Source organism: Haliotis rubra, unplaced genomic scaffold (genome assembly GCF_003918875.1).
Source record: "Haliotis rubra isolate DU_JTF1 unplaced genomic scaffold, ASM391887v1 Scf6, whole genome shotgun sequence".
NCBI classification, from domain to species: domain Eukaryota; kingdom Metazoa; phylum Mollusca; class Gastropoda; order Lepetellida; family Haliotidae; genus Haliotis; species Haliotis rubra.
In genome coordinates this window covers 2951210-2978596 of record NW_025767301.1, presented here as the reverse complement: position 1 = coordinate 2978596, position 27387 = coordinate 2951210, and the positions used below count along the sequence as shown (strand labels likewise).

The following is a 27387-nucleotide window of genomic DNA, read 5'->3' as shown; positions in this document are numbered from 1 at the left end:
AACTCACATAATACAAATATATAGTAAAATGTTTAATTCAGTTTGGGAAAATTCTTCTGACCTTATGTTCAAAAGTTTATACAATCTCAGATGTAGTATTCATATTAGGCATTTGTGTGAAGCCAAACTTAAATAACCCACACTGAATGTTCCCCAACAGTTTATGAAGCTATCACAGACATTACTGGGATGAAACAATATGCCATGACAAAATATACCACTCAAAACAATTAAAGAACATATGATTTTTTCACATTACAGTAGCTAATCTTTCATACCATGACAGACTAAATTGTGTGATAGGAAAGAATCGGGGGGTTCCTAACACATTTTGAGTGGTATGTATCACAAATGAATCTAAAACATGGACGGAATATAACAAAGATGGGCTTGTGCTTGTCTGTACAATGTCCGTCTAGAAGTACTCGGTCAGACGGTTGTCACTCCGCAGCTTCTGTTCCAGAGCCATGTACTTGTGTGGAGCCATTTCCTTGTGTCTGAAATATGAATACAACCTTGTACAAAATATGAAAAAGCTTATCTAATGTCACTGAATAACATGAAGATATGTTAATATTCACATTGACCACAGTTAGCATGGTAACAGAACCAGTTGTTGGTTGTTTATGACAACGTGTGATTTAATCATCCCTCCTCACCTGTTGAGACGGAGTTCGAGGATGTGGATGCGGAACATGGCCTCGCTGCAGTAGTTGAGGTACTCTTCCTCGTCATCCTTCTGCATGGACACCTGGTTCTGCTGGTACCAACCCTGCTTCTTCTGCAGTTCCTGGGTCTCCTACAGTGAAAGAGAAGTCAACAATGTTATAACCAGCTCTCTGTAGCACATCTTGGGCTAACTAAGCGTGACCATCCACAAATTTATTAGTTGTTTCTAACTTTCCTTGACAAATATTATCATGTCCGCCACCTTCAAACATGATCGATACTACCATTAAATTCAGTCTCAATTATCTGCCCAAACAGATTCCACTGGGAATAAAAAGGCAAAACAGTGGAGAAAATAATAAGAATGAAGGACATGCTCATCCACCTGGTATCATTCAGGCATCAAGACACTTTCCTGACAAGGTATTTGTCACATCAATATTTTGGGACATTGTCCCATTCTCACAAAAACAAATCAAAATACAGTTTAAGCAATGACCTAGGAAATGAGTGAGAGAGAATACACTGAAATTGTGACTGAAGTCTGTTGAAATTGTCACCTCACGTTTTAACCACTGTTCCTCTCTTCCAACTGATACAAATACCCCTTCAACAATGACCTACAGTGTCAGGTTCCAAAGATGATACTGGGTGTTTTATGGTGAGAGAGGGTATTACATCCACCTACAGCTTGTCCAATGCTCAAACTGAAAATCTATCACATTGTAGCTGTGAAGACAAACAGGTCAGCACACTGTCCCCCTTACCTTCTCAAACCTGGCCTGTATGAGGTTGGCCTTGTCAATGAGCCTCTGCTTGAGGTCAGCCAGACAGTCCTCCTTCAGCTTGTAGGCCTGGGTGCGAGATATCTTGTCGGGGTCACCGATCTGGGCCAGGAAGGGAGCCAGGTAGTCGATCTCCATCTCCTGCTTCCTCATCTTCTCCTCCAGCTTGAGACGTTCCTGGTGAAACAGATATCTAATTGTACTCACGGTAATGGTGGTCCGATTAATTGAAATAATCGAAGACTGGTCGCAGTGACTAAACGACCAAGCAATTGATCACGTTTTCTCACAATCGAACACAAACAATTTTGAAACACTTGTTTGTCTGTGTCATTAAATTTACATTTCATGAGCACTACGAACTCGTTCATGCTTGAATTTAAGGCCACAGGAAATGTATGTTCCTAACATACTAGTCATCCTTTAAAGATTTGAAATTTAAACAAACCCAAAAAACTACATGTTTTTGTGTTTTTTCTGCAGCATGAACAAACATAACAGGAAAATTTTATATATGAGGCTAACCAATTATTTTCGATGATGGGGCAATGTTACTGAAACAAAACCACCTCTCTCACATGCAATAGGCCACATAGTTTCAAATACAAATTAATGAATGTTGTGTACTTCCAGTAGTTGGGAATTGGTTGAAATGTCACAATTGATAACATTACCAACAATCATCAAACGAAATTGGAATCAAAATCCTGGAATCTTCAAGAAATATTAAGTCATGACTTTTCTGTAAGTGAAGTGAGTTTTCGAAGAATTAAAAACGTTTTCAGACCCTGACAACTTTTAAGATATGTTCCATCGTCAAATGTTTAAAACCAGTACTTCCAAAATGGTTTGTGTTCGTTTATGAGAAAATGTGATCGATTGTTTGGTCATTTGGTCACTGTGACTGATCTTCAATTATTTCAATTAATTGGAACACCACTAACTTCCACACAATATTCCAGAGTGTTCTTTGTTAGGACCAGGCAAGACAGTGACTGAAAACAGTTGTCCATCACACTGGAGCACAAGAGCATGCAATCAGCATCAAAACCCTGCCACACAATGCATTTTGGTTGCTTTCAATGACCAGCAATTGAATGCTGGGGAACCTGCTCTAACCCAGGTTCCATTGAGGAAATGTCTGCTGGAGCACTGACTTCAGAAACGAAAGGTATGAAAAACCTGGAAAACATTTCCATTCATTTATGCTCTCTCTTCTCCTGAAAGTCTTTGAGACAATACAAAGGTCTCTCACATGGCCAAACGGATGTCGAGGGCCTCTCACCATGTAAGTGACTATTCCGTGTAAGGTGTGTTATTGATATATTGACATGCTTACCATCTCTCTCCTGTGTTTCTTTGCCTTCTCATTCCTCTCTGTATCGTACACGGAAATCTCCAGCTCCGAGTCACTCTCCTCCTTGGTTCTCTCATCTAGGATTTCCTTCACCTGTTAATACACCAGGGATGGATAAGGATAGCGATTAGTTGTGGTCAACTTTCAAAGCAGAGGACCAAAATATGAGAATATCAAACAACATATTAATTAAACAAAGTAATTGGTTAAATGGCTTAAATTGTACAAGATCTATTTTTGTCATTTTTTTGTCTGGAATCTGTTTGTATCAATTATTTATTGCAACATTAATACCAATGCACATATACACCCTTTCATGTAAAATGATTGCAGAACAAATGTAAGGCCAGACCAATTTTATTTCTTGTTTTATGGATTTTTGTCCTCAGAAAACCTAAAGGCAGGAGGGAAAAAAGTAAAAAAGTCACCAGTCAAAGTAATATTCCTTTTAAATACTAAAAGTATTTTATTTTTGGCAATTTATGAAGTGTATATGGGACAAAAATGCAATCAAAACAATTTTTTTTGTAAGTTTACATTTTTTGAGCAGGGAAAATGAATTTGTATGTATTTTTTTATTCTTGAAAAAATATGACCGGCGGATCCGTAAAAAAAGAAATAAAAATTGGTCTGGCCTAAGTGTTAAATACAATAACACGTAAACTAGTGTGCTTACAGTTGACCGATGTACAGAGAATGACAACAAAATTTCCAATATAAGGAAAACACATAAAAAAAGCATTATATAATTAACATATACATTAACAAATAACATTCTACTCCTATGTAAGCTCAGAATATAAAACAAAATAGAACAGTTTGCTCAATATTGAAATAACCATTATAGCCTCAATGATAGCAAAAATAATAATTCACTCATCCATCTGATGCTCCTGCTAATCCTCATAAAGAAAGGGTCACTTACCTCCTCCTCAGACTCTCGGAGACGCTCCCGGCAGAGTTCCTCAGCCTTGAGGAGTTCCAGCAGAGTCTGGTACAGCTCCACCTGCTTATTGTAGGGAGCATTGGGATCCACCTGGAAACAGGGATAACAGAGCTTCATGGGACAACTTGACCACATGAGGTTTAAAGCGTAACAAAGGGACTATGGGGCTGCATGAGGGTTAAAATGGACCGCTCCACCACCTGAGGGCTATACTGGACTACTGGACCACCTGAGTGCTATACTGGACCAGTGAGGGCTATCTTGGACACTTGAGTGCTATATTAGATCACTGGACAACCTGAGGTCTATATTAGATTACTGGACCTGCTGAGGGCTAATTTGACCGCTTGAGAGCTATGGGGACATATGGACCTCTGGACTTTGGATCTAAACAGAGAACAGCTAAAATATAGGGGCATCTTCAGGACTTTGGGACTAAACACCTCTGGACTAAGCAACTCCAGGTACTCAGGTCTACTTCTTGATTACTGGATTGAAATGAATACAGGATTACTGGACTGGGATTAAAGGAGATTTGCTGGGCTGGGACTAGTAGACAGAGACTACTGGACATCTAATCAGTGGACTGGGGCTACTGGGCATCTGGATCAGTGGACTGGGACAAGTAGACTGGGGCTACTGGGTCATCTGGATCAGTGGACTGGGACAAGTAGACTGGGGCTACTGGGCATCTGGATCAGTGGACTGGGACAAGTAGACTGGGGCTACTGGGCATCTGGATCAGTAGACTGGGACAAGTAGACTGGGGCTACTGGGCATCTGGATCAGTGGACATCTGGATCAGTCTGGAGTGGACTGGGGCTACTGGTCATCTGGATCAGTGGACTGGGGGACAAGTAGACTGGGGCTACTGGGCATCTGGATCAGTGGACTGGGACAAGTAGACTGGGGCTACTGGGGCTACTGGATCATCTGGATCAGGGGACAAGGAGCTGGGGCTACTGGGCATCTGGATCAGTGGACTGGGACAAGTAGACTGGGGCTACTGGATCTGGATCAGTGGACTGGGGATACTACTGGGGCTACTGGGCATCTGGATCAGTAGACTGGGACAAGTAGACTAGGGCTACTGGGCATCTGGATCAGTGTGGACAAGTGGGGGCTACTGGGCATCTGGATCAGTAGATCTGGGCTACTGGGCATCTGGATGGACTGGGACAAGTAGACTAGGGCTACTGGGCATCTGGATCAGTGGACTGGGACAAGTAGACTGGGGCTACTGGGCATCTGGATCAGTGGATCAGGGCATCTGGATCAGTAGACTGGGACAAGTAGACTGGGGCTACTGGGCATCTGGATCAGTAGACTGGGACAAGTAGACTGGGGCTACTGGGCATGTGGATCAGTGGACTGGGACAAGTGGACTGGGGCTACTGGGCATCTGGATCAGTAGACTGGGGCTACTGGGCATCTGGATCAGTAGACTGGGACAAGTAGACTGGGGCTACTGGGCATCTGGATCAGTGGACTGGGACAAGTAGACTGGGGCTACTGGGCATCTGGATCAGTGGACTGGGACAAGTAGAATGGGGCTACTGGGCATCTGGATCAGTGGACTGGGACAAGTAGACTGGGGCTACTGGGCATCTGGATCAGTAGACTGGGACAAGTAGCCTGGGGCTACTGGGCATCTGGATCAGTAGACTGGGACAAGTAGACTGGGGCTACTGGGCATCTGGATCAGTAGACTGGGACAAGTAGACTGGGGCTACTGGGCATCTGGATCAGTAGACTGGGACAAGTACTGGGCACTCTGGATCAGTGGACTGGGACAAGTGGACTGGGGCTACTGGGCATCTGGATCAGTAGACTGGGGCTATCATCTGGATCAGTAGACTGGGGCTACTGGGCATCTGGATCAGTGGACTGGGACAAGTAGACTGGGGCTACTGGGCATCTGGATCAGTAGTGGACTGGGACAAGCAGACTGGGGCTACTGGGCAGTGGACTGGGGCTACTGGGCATCTGGATCAGTGGACAAGATAACAGGGAATCTAGAAATCATCTGGGACAAGTAGACTGGGGCTACTGGACGAGGCGATTCTCTTGTCCTCTGTGTGATACGTCAGGAAGACCTTGTCCTCTGACATGGCAAAGATCAATTCTGCAATGTCACAGTTGGCCGGTTTGGATCTGTTTCTGTGGAATTTCTGTGTCATTTTCTGTAGAAAAAACAGGAACAGATTCGTTTTCATATGTTTAGTTAGTGAAATCAAATATATATGATGAAATTGGTACTCCATGTGTACATGATCTTTATCCGAAAAATGTTTATAGAACAAATATTGCATAACATAATCCTTCGAGTGTTAGGACAAACTACATCTTACACAGGTGAAGGGAACCATGTTTGCCAGACCATGTTCAGCTGTTTCATGTTTCTATCAAATCATTAAAAAAAGCACACCCTATTTTCATTTTACTTTTCATGGGATCTTTGCACAGTTTATCAAGACACAGAATGTCTTTGTTAAAAGTTGACTGCTCTTAATGTAATTCAAAATATGTAGTGCTTTTTAATCAAAGATGTTAGATTTAGTTTCCTACGTCATTGGACATATTGGGTTTTACTTGTACAACATGAGTCTGATGATTGAACTGAACTTTTAACCCTTGATTCCCAGCAATTGATGAATGTTACAAAGTTATAATTGCGATTTCACAAGGTTCATAGATTAATTTTGACCATTTGACAACTAAATCTTTGCCAACCAGTGACTCCTCGGTGTGATAACTTAAAGCACAAGCTGTTTTGTATATAACAAGGGATGATACAATGATAACTATGTCCAGAGAGGCCATTTTGTTGCGAAAATGTGACCATGCAAACTACTACCCCAAACTGCCATACCACATCTTCATTCCGTTATTACACCATACAATCATAAGGTAATTGGTTAGCGTCATTGGGTTTAATTGTCCTGGTTGAGAATATTTGCACAGCTCATATGATGGCGTGCATGCTTGTGTATGTTGCAAATGCACATCTTTGACTAGCCCACACTAGATGCTGGTTTTATAGTTTCTAGGGGCCACTGAGATACTTTAATCATGGTTGAAACATGAATACCCCACTCATGAAACATTATAACTGACTCAACCTTGTGACCAGTATTGTTGTACCCATTAATGTTCCAGAATTGTTTGGTTCGACTAACAAGTACCATATTTTGCGTGGTGCGTTTAGTCACTGGCGGTCTTCGGGATTGAACCCGCGACCTTCTGCTCTCAGACCACTCCCCACTAACCTACTACACCATGGAGTCGGTACTACTGTTATAAGACCCTTGAAGAACTGGATTAGAACTGATCTCTCTTGATCTGATTTGGGTGATATGGGTGGATGATGGGTCCAGACTTTATTTACTGACTGCCATTTATACAGCTGAAATATTGTTGAGTGCGGCATTAAAGAATAAACAAACAAAAAACAATACCGTCATAATCTTCCTTGACCAACATGCCACTTATGCCTTGAACAAGTGGCTGAATTTGCCAACATAGATTCCAGCATAATGGATCTTATCAAAACCACATACTAGTTAAACTTGTTGTAGGTATTGAGCAATAGGAAACAGGGTGACTTGGGTTTGATGAAAAATACTGGGCAGTTACATACCTTCTGACCTACTGTGTTTACTGTAAGATAATCTGAATATCTATAAAATAATATGTATTGTCACGTCAGTTTGAGGGCCAATTATGATTTACATGATGTTCCGACAAGTTAGTCAGGTTGTGCTTCCTGGAATGGGGTGCTTAATACAGCGAATACGGTAATGAAAGTAATCAATAAACATTATGTGGAAATAAGACTTTCAAGACATAAACTATTCCCAATGAGATAATAAAGCACAGAACCATCCTATCATCAAGGGAAAATCGATGGTATAATTGCCAGTTAATTTCTATATTCTCTACTAACCATCCCTTTACAAAACAATATATATGCTGTTGACAGTCAGATAGTCACATGTACATAATGATGTTATACTCCATTGATGTTCGGAACACATGGAGATAACAGTCCTAAAAACCCCGAAGGACAACTATTTCATTACTTCCAGCAGTTTCCCACACAAGGATGATCAATTCTAAGAATGAAATAGACATGATAATAGGCATTGTACATATCATGCATATTACAAGATCTTATCAAACTGAAAACCGATATTTGAGTATGACACATGCCACGGGGAATGGCCATTCCAAACAGACAGAACTATGAAGCCATCACTCATCTTTCAGTTCGTCTATTTCCAAAGCGAAGAACCCCAGAACAAGTGGTCTTAACTTGGTCCTGTGGTGAAGTTCATTTCTCAAATATTCCATAAACACCTGTGGCAGTGATGAAAGGGGAAATACGTGCCACCTACGACAGTAATATACGTCAGTGCAATCAACATTGGAATAAAACAGACTGGGTTAAATACAGTTCCCTGCACTGCAGTGTTTCCTGTCAAGCCGATGGCTAAATATGCCCCTGTGCGTCATGCATTTGGTTGTGTGTGCCGTGGGTCCTGCGTTTAGTCATACAATTAGCATCCTTGTGCAAGACTGTCATTAACAGACTGGGTGGTGTATTGTCAGAAATACTATTAATAACGACTGCAATTTCTGTTCTAGTTCTTTAAGCCAGACATAGAATTGGTTATGTTGTAATGTTGCATTTCTATTTCATGTAATACTATATGGGTGTCTGTGTGAATAAATAGACACTTCCTATATCAATACTATGAAACTATTTTCATCTTGTTTTGCTTCAGAATCATATATTTTGATCCATCAATATGAGTATAAATAATTCTGAATCTTCAAACATACTTGGTAATATGGGGAAAAAATATTTTTAATTTGCATAACAAATTTATTTGGGTCACCTTTCCAATTTTTGTGGTAATAATTTATCAATTACATTCCCTGTTGTCAGAGTACAATGAAGGAACCAAGTAACCGAAACCAACCACCTTTAGTCCGTTTGGCTCAAAAGCAGACCGATGAATTGCAATCTAACTCGAAAACTAATAAACATAACATACTCAATGAAACGCTGATCATAATCAAAACATCATACCCACTCTGTGAGGTTTTTGCAGAATTTTTGTCCTAAAAATAATAAAGTTGTTTAACAAACTATCATTAAAATATTGACACAGTTCACTGTTTGTTACGAAGGAGGAGTGCAGAGAAAGGGACAGCCAGGTGTTCGAGAAGCATGTTCACAGACAAAGTTATTTATTCATTAACCTGTGCTGTGCCGTCTCCATCCGTTCTCGAACACCTGGCTGTCCCTTTCTCTGCACTCCTCCCTCGTAACAAATAGTGAACTGTGTCAATATTTTAATGATAGATTGTTAAACAACTTTTAATTGTTAGGACAAAAATTCTGCAAAAACCTCACAGAGTGGGTATGATGTTTTGATTATGATCAGCGTTTCATTGAGTATGTTATGTTTATTAGTTTTCGAGTTAGACTGCAATTCATCGGTCCGCTTTTGAACCAAACGGACTATAACCTATAAAGTTGCCGGGATGGTCAGGTAGCTAACTAGTGGTTAAAGTGTTCATTCTTAATGCCAAAGATCCAGTTTGGATTCAAAACATGGGTTCAATGTTTTAGAGTCATTTTGGGTATCCCTGTGATTCTGCTAGAAAACTGCAGTTTGAAACCTTAGTCCCTCACTCACTCACTATATCATTGAGTCATAAGACCCAACGGTTGCTGGGGAAAAGTTCTAATCCTGAATCCCCAACGGGGCATGTTGTAAAGAAGATTTTGTCCTAAGTTTGATCAAACAATAACAGCGGGATTTACCTGGGACTTTATCATTTAACAATGCACTTGGCAGCTTCCAACAAGAGAGGCCAGCTTGATACATTTCTGTGTGTCTGTTTATACTAGTGTTGGTGTTTTATATGGAAAAGTGTCTGGGACACTACAAACTCTGCAGCTCAAGTCAAGTGATTGTAAGTTATTTTTCACAGCAATATCCCATATAGGTATATAAAAATGACAGTACAATCCAGTGATTGATATCATGAGCAAAGATCCATGTCTGTGGAGTACAATGACATGCAGTCAACCAAGTCAACCAAGTCAACCAGCCTAAGCAACCATCCATTAAGCAGTGTTAAGTTGTCTCTTCTGAGAAGCACATACTACACCAGGGACCTACCCGTAAGGCCAAGTAATAAACTTACATACACAATGCCTTTTAGGAAGTTGATATGTTATATTGGGAATTACACTAGTCAGGGGTGGAAATAACCCATTGCCCGACGTCCGAGTCCAGTGTTTTTTCCAGTCCGGCAAACAAATTTGTATATCACGCTGTACCAATGTCCAGTTGACTTTCCAATGTTAATTATGTTGTTTATTTAAAAAATCAAAAAGAAAATTGGCCAGTATAGAGGAAAAATTATCAGGGCGAGTGATTTTACAATTGCCACTGTACCGGTGTACACTAGCAATTTTAAAGTTATTTCCACCCCTGCTAGTAAGTACCAATTCCTTACTTTTGACCCCTTTTGACCACTTTCTAAAAGGCACTGTGTATTCATAAGTTTCAGCCATGGGAACTATAAAATTAACACTTTTTAGAGGGTTTAGTTCCCAGATAGCATTCAGACGTTGGCCCAACGTTGGCAATATTGGCAAAACCATTGCCAACGTTGGGTCAACGTCTGAATGCTATCTGGGGTAGTATGTGTTAGTATTCCAGATGCTATTCAATCCTAACAGAACTCAGTATAAGTACTTTACTAAGATTGTGTAATCCCAAATGTAATATATTACAAAAGGCCTACATATCAGAAGACTTATCACTAAGTTATCAGAACATATATCCAAAGACATCCATAGTGCCATGCATATTCATCCTAATTAACATTCTGGTAGCATGCACTGAAATATGTCAAATAAATAACATGGTCAAGGTAACTTGTATACAATATTTGTGTGAATTCAGAAATTTGTGACATATAATATCGTGTATTATTGCATAGAAACTCTGTGAGAATTGGTTGTTATTGATTTGCATGAGTCATTTCTCTTTATTTTCACATGGCAATTTTCAGAATTATTCTTGACATTCAAATTGCCCTAAAGCAATCATATTTCTGAGATTGTTTAGCTAAATCCTGTGAAAGACACTGATCACAGGAACTCAAGGTCGAGAAAGAAAATTTTAAACTTATGAATCCCTATAAATTCTTCATCTTCTCATGTTTCAGTTGAATTCAATAGTTTCTTGGAAACACAAAACCTCTAGGATATCGCAAATTTGCTTGAAATTATTAGTTCAAAACCATGATCCACTTTGTATAATTTAAATGAATAACACATACATTCTTTGTAAAAATAATTACAAATATCATGTTAGGAAGAATATGTTGAACAAGTATAATTTTTTTTATTTCAGCTTCACAATTCTTTAGAAAAAGACTATCCATGATCAAAATTAATATTTTCATAAAGGTCAATAAGGCCATTAATTGTATATCTACATGTATATATATCTCTAAGAGCTATATACGATTCAACGCATTAATGTGGTAAGTATTTCTGACATTTGCATAGAAAATAATAGAATACAGACAAAGAAAATCCTATATTCAGGAAAAGAGGGTTATGTAACACACATGATGTTGTTCAAGTTCACAATCTTTCTAAATATTTCACATAAAAGTGTCTTCCATTTCAACTCACGACGCTATTCGGGAGGTGTTCTTGGAACAGGAACAATGTCACTGACAACAATAGACAAAATAGCCCAAAATAATTTCAAATATGATGAAAATACAAACTTGACTGATGAAAAAAGTTCTGACTTTGAAAGAACTTCAACAAAGACTTATTACACAAAAGGGAAAAAATGAATTCCTTTCTCGAAATTATAAACATACAGACCGGCCCAGAGCAGGACTGACACTGACGTCAAGACAAGAAAGAAATGTCAAGCTCGCCGCTGAGATGTCAAATTAAAACTATTTCCAGCTTGGTCAAATAGCTGCCGCTAAAGAAAAGCCATGCAGAATAAAACTATAATGGCCTCCTACTGTTGGTAGGCATCAAGTCGACAATTAATACCATCACTCGGATGTTGGCAGTGACAGTGTTGGCAGATAATGATAGCTTGATAATTTGGGGATTACTGGTTGTGAGCCCTTGCTGGACATGACAGAGGCTTTGTCAATGTTAGATAATCAGACGTGCGGAGCATCTTCATCGCATCCTTCTCTCAACACACAGAATCTGACTGTTGAAGGGCAAGGCCTCTTCTAAGGAATCTTGTACAGATCAGTTCTAATGATTTTTCACCTCAGAAAATGCCAAGCTGTCATTAATTGTGTTGAAATATGTGTCACCTGCTTGTTCACATTATATTTCGTTTAAAGGGCTCATAAACATGACAAATTATTTTGTGTTTTAAAGATTTGTCAAATTGACAAAATACAAGGAGACAAATTTGTGAAAAAATAATTCAATATGTTGTTTGTCAATTTGGGGTTGATTACCCATGGGAAGTACGATTCATAACACATTTTATATTTTTAATCAACTCTTGCAAAGATTCGACAGATTCATTAATAATACTATCAATATGTCCTGGACTGTCATTCGTATTCACAATAGAAACAAATGATGATAACATTGAGACAAACGGCATCTAGAAATACCAACATTTTAAAGAATTTTATAGTTTGACAGAGATTCTTTCAATATATTTTTCAGACTTTTTTGCTCAAGTTCATTTAAAACATTGGCAGCACATGTCAGAGTCACTCTCATGATAGAATGCTGTATAATGAAGCAGTTAGCAGTATTCCAGTGACATCATGACCTGCTAAAAAAGTAAGCACTGACCACTGGAAGCATGAGCAACAACCCGCATTTTCGGGGCACACCAGTTGCCAAGTCACCAAGACTTGGGTCTGATCTTGATACCTGGTTCCTAAGCCAAAGGTTACCATGGTTACCTGGGCATCTTTATCCTCAGTATCATATGGTTAATCAAATCAGGGCACTATAGCAGCTGGACTATAGCTAAAAGTGGAAAAAAACGTAACTCACTCCCTCGCACTATGAAATATAAAACACAATGCAGCTCTGAAACAGACACACATAGAAAAGGTTCTTACCAATATTGGTCTCTGGTTGGCAGATGAGGATCCTTCCTGTGGGCCAAATCTCTTTTGTCTCTTATTAAAGACTACATGTTTGTAGAAGAGGAAGTCATCTCTGTCTTTGAAATGCTCGGTCATCTCAGTCGGGGTCTCAATACGTTTGACCAGTCCATCGACTCGGGCATCATTGTGGAAGGTCATTGTCCTCTCATTCTCTGGACCTGGCTGGCTGGCCTTGTACTGGTGCTCTGGTGGTGCAGAACAGTTCTGTTCTTAGATATCTACTAACTAAACACAGAGCTGTTGACCACTAGAGTGTGTTCACAAAAATCACAGTCACACATACACCCAACGCTGGGTTCGGGGACCACAGGACTAGGTACAGGGCAACAACCTGGGGACAGTTTGTGAAGCTCATTCTAGGTGAGGTGAGGTGAGGTGGAGTTTAACATTGTACTTGAGAATATTTCACTCATATGACGACCTGCATTTGTGTGTATGTGTGGCTGAATGTACTAGCCCAGACTGAAGCTGGTTTTATAGTGCTAGCCCACTGAGATACCATGCCGCAGTTAAGCATGAATACCCCACTCAGACCCTTTATACTGACTCAGAGCCGACCAGTCCTTGTTGTACCCATTAATGCCGAGTGTCAGGTAGGGACCAACAAGTACCATATTTTAATGTCTATTGGTATGACGTGGCCGGGGATCGAACCTGCGACCTTCTGCTCTCTGGGTGGACGCAGTAACCACTACACCACAGAGGTAGTTCTTCATTCTAGGTGTATAACTGCCCCAAACAGCATAAAACAATACTTAATAAAAATTATGATAAATTATAAATAATGAACATTTATAAAGTGCCTGTATCCATGCATTTGAGCATGTTCAAGACGCTACAACATTATTTGCCTTCTTATCAACAGGGTGCTAGTGAGTTGTGCAACATTCAGCTATATCCCACCTACATCAAGATAGGTGACACCAAGAATTGGTTTCACACACAAAATCTCTTGCCAGGAATTAAACATGGATCTTCTGTGTTACTAGTGAACCCTTCAGCTAGTAGCCTTAGTGACTCAAGCACACCTCTCTAGGAAATCAGTGGCGTGCCCTTGGTGTGGATTTTCCCTTCAAGTAAGCACTAAATCATTTCTAAACCAATATACCAGTACTTAGCATTATTTACATTAATACTTATTAGATTTTCATCCAAAGTGTCAATTAATTGTTGACGGATGTGATTCACATTAAACTGGGTTTAAGTAGTTTGGACGTTTAATTAAGTAAACATATTCTCACACTCATTTCTCAGAGAGACCAGGACTCTGTAATGATGGTAGACAGGGTGCTCGAAAGTAAGAAAGGTTGAGCTGAAAGTCATTTAGCGAATTTATTAGGCATAAGAGTTAAAAGAGAATACTTGGTCTCTTGCGGTTACATCACCATTAATGAGTTTCAGTTTTTTTATATGTCACTAATAAGTTGGAAAGCAGAAAAAGGCAAGGACGATGTTAATTACACTGAAATTATCTTCAAAAACAATAAGATGACAAAGCACTGATCAAACTTGCAGTGTAACTTGAGTTGAAAGCAGAAGATGAAAAAGAGATTAAAGTGCAGAAAAAAAAGCAGAAAAAACAACTTCCTATTTAAAAGTAAACTATCATATGGCAGATTAATAAAGAATTAACCACATGAAAATAGTCTGTTATAAAAACATGTTGCCATTTATACTGTGTTTACTCAAGCTCTGAGAAAACTGATATCTGCTCATTAAATGATCGATTGATGTATGTTTCTAACATCTCTCTGAAGTGTGTTTTCTACATCTTCCGTTAACCAGCTGTTCACAAACCACAGCCAGTTTACCTATAGGACTGTGTGGGTGATTGTCTAAAGGTACTGAGCATATCGGTAAGTACTGGTTAGAAGTACTTTAAGTAGTTCTTAAATCTATTCTAGTGAGTACCCATGTAGGATCTAACATAGTGAGTGCCAAAACAAATTATCTATCTTTGCCCATGCAACAATTAGCCAAGTTAGCACCAATGCAAGAACTATCTGAAGCAAGCACCCATGCAAGAACTATCTGAGCAAGCACCCATGCAAGAACTATTCAAGCAAGCACACACAGATCAACTATAACAGCAAGCACCCTTGCAAGAACTATCCAAGCAAGCACACACAGATCAACTATAACAGCAAGCACCCTTGCACCAACTATAACAGCAAGCACCCTTGCAAGAACTATCCAAGCAAGCACACACAGATCAACTATAACAGCAAGCACCCTTGCAAGAACTATCCAAGCAAGCACACACAGATCAACTATAACAGCAAGCACCCTTGCAAGAACTTGCATAACACCCTTGCAAGAAAGTAAGCTATCCAAGCAGAACTATCAAGTAAGCACACAGATCAACTATAACAGCAAGCACCTTTGCAAGAACTATCAAAAGCAAGCAACTATAACAGCAAGATCAGCTATCAACAGCAACTATAACAGCAAGCACCCTTGCAAGAACTATCCAAGTAAGCACACACAGATCAACTATAACAACAAGCACCCTTGCAAGATTTATCCAAGTGATCACCCAAGCAAGAACTATTCAAGCAAGCACACACAGATCAACTATAACAGCGAGTACCCATGCAAGATTTAGCCAAGTGATCGCCCAAGCAAGAACTATTTAAGCAAGCACACACAGATCAACTATAACAGCAAACACCCTTGCAAGAACTATCCAAGCAAGCACCCATGCAAGAACTATCCAAGCGAGCATCCATGCAAGAACTATCCAAGCAAACACACATGCATCAACTGTAACAGCAGGCACCAATGCAAGATTTATCCAAGTGATCACGCAAGCAAGAACTATCCAAGCAAACACGCACAGATCAACTTTAACAGTTAGCATCCATACAAGATCTATCCGAGCAAGCACCCATGCAAGAACTATCCAAGCAAACATGCATAGGTCAACTATAACTACTAACATGCAAGATCTATTTAGCGAGCCCCCATGTAAGAACTAAGCTATTACCAATGCAAGATCTATCTAAGTATAAATGCCACTATTCATGATCCAAATCATTTCGCTGCTGAATAAAAGAGCATTCGTTCCTATCCGAGCTAAGACACCAAAGAAATGCCTACTTTTTTGTTCAATATTCATGTGGTGATCAGATCTTGTATATAACAAGCAGCTCACCTCCCTGTGTGCCATACCACTTTTGTTTGAGGAAGAGTAAAAAGTAGAAAGTACTATCACTGTTCAACTGAAGCCATACCTTTAACACATTTGACTCGACCAGGGTTGAAGAACTCCGTGACCCAGCCAGTGCGGTGGTTGTGTACCCTTGTGTGGAGCTTATCCTTACGGTGTGCATAGTACTCCTTTACAAGGACAAGGTCAGTCACTGCAAGGATGAGATGAGTCAGTGAGACAATTTTCATGGAAGGGTTCATGCAACATCTTGATGCTCTAGTCATAAATATTACAAAACAAATCAGATTGCACTTATCAGGTGATTCTTCATTTATGTTTATTGTTTATTTTTTCAAATCTTTCTTCATATTAAACATGCTAATGTAACACTCACATTCTTTGTCATCGTACACAGACAGTCGGGACACGAGGCCATCGTTGAGGAGATAGTGGGCAAACTTCTCCAGCTTTGCTCGCTTGTAAAGCTTCGTCTTTTTTCCTTGTGGACAACGCATTTCAAAATCTAGGAAGTAAATAGATAAAACATGGATTGAGGATTCAAGCATTAAACAATCAAAGCATTCCCTTTGCAGAAATTCTGTCGTGACATTTTTATTTCATTTTTCAGTCACACTTCTTTTGAAGGTTTCGTGGAATATAATAAGAGTGGTGTAGGGGAGATAACCCTTGGTGATCAGTGAGGTTTACAAAGATGTTTTTGACTGCCACAACACAAAAATAACTTGTTAAATGAAAGCAACATCATCACAGACAACTGATATCAAACCACGGCTATTCTCACAAGAAACATTATGTGATGTCTATATGATGTGACTTTTGTTCACAAGACGCCAAAACATTGTTTTTTACCATGTATTACATATGTTGGTAGTTTTACTGGGGCTATTTAGTGACATGCAAAATCATTGACTGAACTCTCAGTCTCAATCTAGCATAAGACAAATTAACAGTAACATATTACTTCAACAAAACAAGTTTTCTTTTAGCTGATAAGTTTATTGTCCATTGTCCTGACTATTGGTTCATGTTTTGAAGTGTTGCTAAGCAACATATCTCTCTTTAGAGCATCATGTCTCGTGTCTCATCTATAAAACCAAGATTTGATGACATTTTCTTACAAACAAATACTAATAGTAGCAATACCAGCAAATCAAATAGCCAATTAGGAAATATGGATCATCCATTTCTTGCGTTTACAGTTTGACAGTCTCTCTTTAAAAGAGTCCTCAATTAGTTTATCCTGCACTAAAAATCATTTAATAACAATTATCATGATAACTAATTCACTGCAGGTCTAAAATGATTCTCAAACCCACATATACACTTGCTTAAACATGGAACAAACAACAGACATGATCATACAGATGACACATTATGGTGAGAATCTTGGTGAAGCAGGGGAGTTAACTAGTATTGTCTAGTTTCCACCATTGCTGAACTTGGCTGTGGCTCAAACACAGTGCCACCGGGGTTATTACAAGGTCTGTCCCTTCTACATCCCTCCTATTGACAATCAGATTCCACCTCATGTATCACTTGTAGTTGCTTCAAAAAAGAGGTGGTGCTCTGTCAAAACAATCTGATAGACAATCAGGACGTGTATCATATTGTCACAAAATGGATCTTATTGTACAGAGAGCATAAAATTACTTGAGCAAGTAGACTGAGAACATGAATGGAACTGACAACATCTATCAACCCCCCAGCTGATTGTAAATGTTTTGTAAATACTTATATTTACCATGTTGATTTTATTGTTTGATTTTAATTGTATAGACTCTAGTCCAGCAAAACATACTCAGAAATTCCAGCCTAGTTCAGCAAGGGTTGAAATAGTCAACTCCTATGCCTCAGGAACATATGCCAGATTTGGGTCCATAAGGTTTGAGGCAGGATGATAACCAATGTGAAGTGTATGTTTGCAAATATTTTCAGTTCAAATGATATTTGGTTCTGAGCATTCCTGAAGTCTACATGATTAGGCCGGTACCAACCTCTGAGGGAGAGTCTAAGGGGTTCCACCCAGGAAGGGGGCATGTCAAGGTGCTTCTCTACATCATCTTTACTCTCCTGCAACACAACAGAACTTCATCATCGGATAGTCGGTGAATTCTGAACACACAGCATCCAGCACTATGTTTAGAAAAACACAGTTTTGAAATCATTAATGGCAGTCTTCAGTGGACTTTTTACAAATCATTTTTGAAACAGGTGTGTGTTAATAAATAGGCAAGGCATCAACGTTATGATGTACAACATAAGTTCAATATGTGAATAAACATAACATAAACAAGATTGACAGAACAAAGAGCCATTGTAGAAGCATCTCCAACAACAAGGACCTACCTCATCGTCATCCAGGCCATCCATGAGATCTTCCTCAGTCTCCGGGATCTGCAGCAGGTGCTTGTCCACACCTGGGAACATGTACTCCCACATCGTACAATCTCCCAGGTCATAGGACAGACCCTGGAACAAGGTGATGTCACAGCTACACCAGGTGAGGCAGTAAGGTGAAATGGAATTTAACATTAATTCAACTCTCAAGAACATTTTACTTATATAGCCACTTATACGGACGTGTGTGTGCATCTGCTTAGTCTAGTCTGGACTTATGCTGGTTTACAGTGCTTGTCCACTGAGACACCATGATACAGTTTAACATGGATACCCCTATCTGACATGATATACTGACCCCAAGATGACCATTCCTTGTTTATCACCTTGTTGCTAAGTCCTAGGCAAGGTAACAACACGTACTATCTTTCAACACCAGACATGACATGGACAAGGAATCAGGCAGACACTCTTATCCACTACACAACAGATACCCCTATCTGACATGATATACTGACCCCAAGATGACCATTCCTTGTCTATCACCTTGTTGCTAAGTCCTAGGCAAGGTAACAACAAGTACTATCTTTCAACACCAGACATGACATGGACAAGGAATCAGGCGAGACACTCTTATCCACTACACAACAGATACCCTATCTGACATGATATACTGACCCCAAGATGACCATTCCTTGTTTATCACCTTGTTGCTAAGTCCTAGGGCAAGGTAACAACAAGTACTATCTTTCAACACCAGACATGGAACACCAGACTTGACATGGACAAGGAATCAGGCAGACACTCTTATCCACTACACACACAACAGTACCCCTATCTGACATGATATACTGACCCCAAGATGACCATTCCTTGTTTATCACCTTGCCATTTGCTAAGTCCTAGGCAAGGTAACAACAAGTACTATCTTTTCAACACCAGACATGACATGGACAAGGAATCAGGCAGACACTCTTATCCACTACACAACAGATACCCCTATCTGACATGATATACTGACCCCAAGATGACCATTCCTTTGTTTATCACCTTGTTGCTAAGTCCTAGGCAAGGTAACAACAAGTACTATCTTTCAACACCAGACATGACATGGACAAGGAATCAGGCAGACACTCTTATCCACTACACAACAGATACCCCTATCTGACATGATATACTGACCCCAAGATGACCATTCCTTGTTTATCACCTTGTTGCTAAGTCCTAGGCAAGGTAACAACAAGTACTATATATCAACACCAGACTTGACATGGACAAGGAATCAGGCAGACACTCTTATCCACTACACAACAGATACCCCTATCTGACATGATATACTGACCCCAAGATGACCATTCCTTGTTTATCACCTTGTTGCTAAGTCCTAGGCAAGGTAACAACAAGTACTATATATCAACACTAGACATGACATGGACAAGGAATCAGGCAGACACTCTTATCCACTACACAACAGATACCCCTATCTGACATGATATACTGACCCCAATATGACCATTCCTTGTTTATCACCTTGTTGCTAAGTCCTAGGCAAGGTAACAACAAGTACTGTCTTTCAACACCAGACATGACATGGACAAGGAATCAGGCAGACACTCTTATCCACTACACAACAGTTACCCCTATCTGACAAGATATACTGACCCCAAGATGACCATTCCTTGTTTATCACCTTGTTGCTAAGTCCTAGGCAAGGTAACAACAAGTACTATATATCAACACCAGACATGACATGGGCAAGGAATCAGGCAGACACTCTTATCCACTACACAACAGATACCCCTATCTGACATGATATACTGACCCCAATATGACCATTCCTTGTTTATCACCTTGTTGCTAAGTCCTAGGCAAGGTAACAACAAGTACTGTCTTTCAACACCAGACATGACATGGACAAGGAATCAGGCAGACACTCTTATCCACTACACAACAGATACCCCTATCTGACATGATATACTGACCCCAATATGACCATTCCTTGTTTATCACCTTGTTGCTAAGTCCTAGGCAAGGTAACAACAAGTACTATATATCAACACCAGACATGACATGGACAAGGAATCAGGCAGACACTCTTATCCACTACACAACAGATACCCCTATCTGACATGATATACTGACCCCAAGATGACCATTCCTTGTTTATCACCTTGTTGCTAAGTCCTAGGCAAGGTAACAACAAGTACTATATATCAACACCAGACATGACATGGGCAAGGAATCAGGCAGACACTCTTATCCACTACACAACAGATACCCCCTATCTGACATGATATACTGACCCCAAGATGACCATTCCTTGTTTATCACCTTGTTGCTAAGTCCTAGGCAAGGTAACAACAAGTACTATCTTTCAACACCAGACATGACATGGACAAGGAATCAGGCAGACACTCTTATCCACTACACAACAGATACCCTATCTGACATGATATACTGACCCCAAGATGACCATTCCTTGTTTATCACCTTGTTGCTAAGTCCTAGGCAAGGTAACAACAAGTACTATCTTTCAACACCAGACATGACATGGACAAGGAATCAGGCAGACACTCTTATCCACTACAACAGATACCCCTATCTGACATGATATACTGACCCCAAGATGACCATTCCTTGTTTATCACCTTGTTGCTAAGTCCTAGGCAAGGTAACAACAAGTACTATCTTTCAACACCAGACATGACATGGACAAGGAATCAGGCAGACACTCTTATCCACTACACAACAGATACCCCTATCTGACATGATATACTGACCCCAAGATGACCATTCCTTGTTTATCACCTTGTTGCTAAGTCCTAGGCAAGGTAACAACAAGTACTATCTTTCAACACCAGACATGACATGGACAAGGAATCAGGCAGACACTCTTATCCACTACACAACAGATACCCCTATCTGACATGATATACTGACCCCAAGATGACCATTCCTTGTTTATCACCTTGTTGCTAAGTCCTAGGCAAGGTAACAACAAGTACTATCTTTCAACACCAGACATGACATGGACAAGGAATCAGGCAGACACTCTTATCCACTACACAACAGATACCCCTATCTGACATGATATACTGACCCCAAGATGACCATTCCTTGTTTATCACCTTGTTGCTAAGTCCTAGGCAAGGTAACAACAAGTACTATCTTTCAACACCAGACATGACATGGACAAGGAATCAGGCAGACACTCTTATCCACTACACAACAGTTTGTTTCTTGTTTTATGCCACACTCAGCAATATTCCAGCTTTATTTACCCGTGAAGGTCCAGGTTAGAATATTGATCTTCAGTAACCCATGCTTGTTGTAAGAGGCGACTAACGGGATCGGGTGGTCAGCCTCGCTGACTTGGATGACACACATCATCGGTTCGCAATTGCACAGATCAATGCTCATGCTGTTGATCACTGGATTGTCTAGTGCAGACTCGATTATTTACAGACCGCTGCCATATAGCAGGAATATTGCTGAGTGCGGCGTAAACTAAACTCACCACTCCAGCTTTATTGTGGTGGTGTGTAAATAGTCAAGTCTGGGCCAGACAATCCAGTGATCATAAGAATCGATCTATGCAATTGGGTTTAGAGGTAGTAAATCAACATTCAAAACATCTACACTGAAAAAACACAAGGAGTATATCCAAAATGGTAACCAGATTAACAGATTTTCAACACCGAAGAATGATAGACTACCTTGACTCCATCGGAACAGTCCTGCATGTTGACCCAGTAGTTGACGTTGTTCCACACTGACTCAATGCCAAGGTAGTTGGGGCTGTCCACTTCATGTGATAGACCAGTGAATGGCTCGATGAAGAAGCTCTCGGGGACCTCGCGTTTCCCAGACAGGATGAGAACCCAGGAGTGAATCCTCAGCCCGTGGAGGGGGTCGGTGGGAGGCATCTCCAGTGCCTACAACACAGCGAATATGTCTTTACCACCATTAGTGGTATTTGAGAATATCACAGGGACACCAAGAAAGGGCTTCCCACAAAGTTTAAGGAACTGACTAAATGACTACCAAGTAGCCCCAGAAAAAGGTTTACAGAAAAATAGTTATGTTAATTAAATTTCAGAATAAGCAACCCAGGGACTCTCTCCTGAGGCTGCAGTAATCAATTCTTCTAAGCTTTTACAGACTTACAAACTTCATACTGTATGACAAAGTGTATCATTTTATCGCATTACCACTAGGCTACCCCACCCCACAACATTTCAGAGATGTTGATAAATGGCAAGATGCAGTCCAACATTTGTAGGTATAAGGGACTGTTCATAATTTATGGCTAGGGGGTGGGGGGCATCGGGGTGCGATGATGATTTTTATGGAGAAGCATGTACAATGTGAATTACCCCCCTAAATTTTTTGTACAAAGTAAGTGACCCCCCATGCATGCCATGTACAAAATCAATGCCCCCTCTAGTATATGTGTACAAAACTGATGACCCCCACTACTTACCCAAACAAAATGGGTGAACCCCCCCTTAAAATTATCACCACAGCCCTTAGCCATAAATTATGACTGACTGAGTTTGGTTTTACGCCGCTTTTAGCAATATTCCAGCAACATCACGGCGGGGGACACCAGAAATGGGCTTCACACATAGTACCCATGTGGGGATTCGAACCCGGGTCTTCGGCGTGACGAGCCAACGCTTTAACCACTAGGCCATTGCCCCCCATAAATTATGAACAGTCCCTAATAAAGAAGTTGTTGTCAATAATAATCCTTGGCAAAATTATAGTCATTTTCAAATTTCCTATTAAGACTGTGATAACACCTCTTTTAGAAATTGTCATATTTGACATAATTGTAAATCATCAGATGGTATTTATCAATTTTTTTGTCCAAACTTGGGGAATACTAAATGCATACCATAATGAACACAAGTAACATTTTTCTCAGAAAAGATTAGTAAAAGGGTTGTAACGGTAAATACGACCTTGCAATTAGCATATTTGAAGACAATGGAAATATAAGCTGAGCCTTTACCATTACAGCTGCATCAATTATCCCAAAACACTCAAGGGAGAAATGCCTTCCTGAGTAAAGGGAGAGAACTCTTGTGAAGTGTTATAACAGTAAACAGTGCCCTTAACAGATTCAGCTGAAAATATCACCCTGGAATCATTTCATCTTTGTCTCTCAATACTTCAATGTATTCCTGCAGGTTTTACATGCTTTTATAACATCTGAAGCTGGTGGACATGGTTATAACCCATCCAAATACCCAATTTGGGGCAAGAAATGAGTTGAAAATACTGTGTAACATTGTGCTGAGATATTTCTGAAAGTGGTAAAATCCTGTTCACTCATTCTAATAAAATATATATTCTGGAGACTTGCCATCATGTGAAATCACTTTAAACAAATTCTTTCCATTAATTGTTTTTCCTTACTGCCATCAGTATTAACAGAATCAATTATTGTAAAAGAAATTCAATGGATCGGTACGTGAAAATTATGAAAGCAAGAATTTATGTCCGTACAGCTAGTCGTTCTTCTTCCTCTTTCTTCCTCTTCTCCTCCTCTGCCTTACGTTCTTCCTGTCTTCTCCTCTCCTGTTTCAGCTCGAACTTACTTCGCAGATCACGAGGTGGCTTCACAGTGTACTTCTTCATTTCCTTCTTCTTCTCTTCTTCTTTTGTCTACAGAGACAGGATCATTTTCACACTTTCAGAACAGCACCATAAGAGAATCACTTCAGAACTCATACATCTAGATAGGTCAGATTACAGTACACTGGATACCTTCTGCTCTGCCATTAAGGTATGCAGTATTTTATACATGAATATCTTCTGTAAAATCTGAATCAGAAGTGTTAAGGTGCCACCTCAACTCCATTTGTAAATAGGGTTGTTAATCATGCTAAGGTGTGCAATATTTATTCATGAATAGCTTCTTCAGTAAGTCTTTCTGAAATGATTTCTACTTGATTTGAAATTAAAAAAGATGTTGCTGTCGATAAATTCATTTAATTAATTAAAAAATGCTTCCCGACCAACTTGTTTGAATATTTAGCATGAAATCTAATGATTTTTGGCCTATGGCTTGTGATGTAGTACCTCCTCTTTCTTCTTAAGCATTGGGCATATCTCTCGTGACTCATCAGCCAGGCATGTCTCCCGAGTGGCATATCCGCTGACCACATATGCATCATATCCAGCAGCAATCAGCAGAGAACATAGTAGGGTGCTGTACTCAAAACAGTTGCCTTTCTGACGCTTCAGGACAGTCGAAGGGGAAAGTAAGATCTTTGGCTATAACAAATGATATATATCCTCATGAGCAGCCAAACCACATCACTATTTAAAGAAGTATCATCAAAAAGTAACATGAGTCCAGGTTAACATGGTAGAACAGGGTCAAAGAAATTTGTCTTTGACATTGTTTGTTTCTTTAAACATCAACACTACACAGTTTTAAACATAAATATTTCTATGTAAGGATGATGTTTACTCAAAATGTATTTGAAACAAACCATATCAATCCTGAATGTGAAAAGTCGAAACCTACATCTTGCATAAAGCAATTACACTCTTAAATTGATATTTTATGACAATGTGTCAAGATATATAATGTTAGTGATATTGCATTCTGGGAATTTACAGAAATCAACTCGACAAGCAGTTTCAGAAGAGATGTCAGTGTATATCCTGCCATGAGTGGTGGGCAATGGGGTAGCTTAGAGATTAAAGCGTCTGATCGTCACTCTGAAGACCTTGGTTTGAAGCCCATATCTGGTGTCCCCCGCCGTGATATTGCTGGAATATTGCTAAAAGCGGCGTAAAACTAAACCCAGTCAGTCAGTGCTATGAGTGGTAGCTACAAAGTAAACCCAGGCTGTCCTACCAGCTCATAAGGTGGGTCAAGAGTCTGGAAGTTGAGATAGTCAGCTACAAACTCTGCTGCACCATCCCAGTTATAAAGCTCCTTGTAGGGTAGTTGAGTTGGCCGGATAGTGGTGCAGACCAGTTTCTGTAAACAAAAGGACATTGTAAGGCTCAAGGACAGTTTGTCTTGATTCTATCTTGACTTTAACCCAGCCCTAATCTTTTTATTACTTTTACTTGTAATCCATTTTAACAAACAGCTGTGTGTTTTCATATACATCAATGCATCAATCTATTTATTGCAACTGTATATTTAAGTTGGAATATGAACTAAATAGAAATGAAATCAATGATAATAAAAAATAAATTAAATTTGGGCTAAATCATGACATAGGAAAATAAGTGTGACCAACGTACATCAATATAGAACTCATTCAGAGGGTTGAGGAAGAGAGGTTTCCTATCTCTGTACAGATGGACGTACTGTCTGCGGAAGTTGTCAGCATATTGAAGAACAAGCTTTTCCTTTGGGAGATTGTCTTTGTATGATGATGGAAATTCTGATGGGTCAAAAACTTCCCTTGGTGCACTGTTGACATAAAGGCATGGACATATTTTTTCTTCATTTTGGTGTTAAATGATGACTTCAATACTATTCTGGACAAGTAAACATGAAAAACAGTGTGCATACTGTGTAAATTTGTGTCAGTTCTTATAAAAAAACACATGAACAATAACAACTTCTCACACTGTTTCTTTTTACACAGAAAAATAATAAGACATCATCAACATTATTCAGCTTAATAATGCAATACAACCACAACCGATTTCTATTATCAGAACCAGTTTTTAGGGGGGTCTAATGGTTACCATAATGCCACAGACTTGCAAATATGTATTGTTGGATCATTGGTTTTCATTACGTTTTCAGACGACAATTGATTGTAATTATAATAAAAATATGGTTGACATGGTTTCGATAGCTAAGAACAAACTGAAACGTGAATATTGTACTTACATCAGTAATTGACAATTGCAAACACTAACGTCTTTCCTGAAAGTTTGAATAAGAAGTATTCAACATAACTTACGGTTCAGCGACGGGAGCATGTACAACGATCTTGGCTAGCTCGTCGGCAAGTGCTTCAGCATCTTCTGACAGTGCATTCTCGTCTTCGGCCTTTTCTTCGTCGTCTCCTTTTTCTCCCATATTCTCTTCTGACTCTTCGTTTATAGGGTCTACTTCGTGTTTATTTGCATCTTCGATCAAAACTTCAGTTTCGCCGACTACACCCTCCATTTTGACGAGTCGATTCCCTTATCTTTCTCCAAAGATGAGGAAACGAGTTGGTGTTATCGTTTACAGCGGCGACCTAACAACACATGTTTAAAATGCTTCCGCTCCATAGCAACGCACAATATAGTCCATCAGTCGTGCCATTAAACGTTTTATAGAAGTATGTAAAGGCGATGGGTGCTGTAGGATCTATATTAATCGTATAAATAACAACAGTTTAAGCGAATGATTATTACAAAGATATCTATTCACATTTATCATATCAATACGCCAAAAGGTAACAGTTTCCGGTAAAAAAACAGAGTTACTTCCCCTGGCAAAGGATTATATGTGCGCTTGTTTATTCAGAAATGAATGTAGTTGTCTCTCTGCATCGTCAGTTACAGTGTTTATCTGTAACCGCAAATAGCAAGTGAATTATATTAGTTTAGGTATTTCCATGTAGATGGGATTCCATTTAAAATGTTACCTTTGCATGGCCGCGTCACAACCAACTCTTTCATGAATGCATTTCTTTCAATGACTTCTGAATGAATATTTTGCCTATGTTCATATTTTCTCAGATATTCACGCCTTGTTTTCATCATAAGATTTATGATGTCATTCGCCAAATCATTTAAATTCCCGATAGTTGACAGAGACGCGGTTACTGTATATGGCCCGAGGGGAGTGATTACAATATGCTATCTTGACTTCATTGTGATGTGGGTCGATTGGGTAGCGTAGTGGTTATACAATGTGTGAAGCCCATTGCTA

At 39.7% G+C, this 27387-nt stretch overlaps 1 protein-coding gene across 1 annotated transcript; it reads right to left on the bottom strand.

Moving 5' to 3' along the window:
* LOC124255351 (dynein regulatory complex subunit 7-like) lies at positions 1-27387 on the bottom strand. Its single transcript, XM_046689247.1, has 19 exons — positions 26426-27387; positions 25752-25923; positions 25354-25479; positions 24567-24761; positions 23991-24149; positions 22193-22411; positions 18486-18608; positions 18134-18209; positions 16513-16641; positions 16201-16329; positions 12920-13152; positions 5808-5940; positions 4630-4690; positions 4354-4449; positions 3737-3881; positions 2794-2904; positions 1437-1631; positions 660-799; positions 1-497 (listed from the first exon to the last, which is right to left on the bottom strand). The coding sequence occupies exons 1-19, from the start codon at positions 26632-26634 to the stop codon at positions 416-418; spliced, it is 2733 nt and encodes a 910-aa protein (XP_046545203.1). The 5' UTR covers positions 26635-27387; the 3' UTR covers positions 1-415.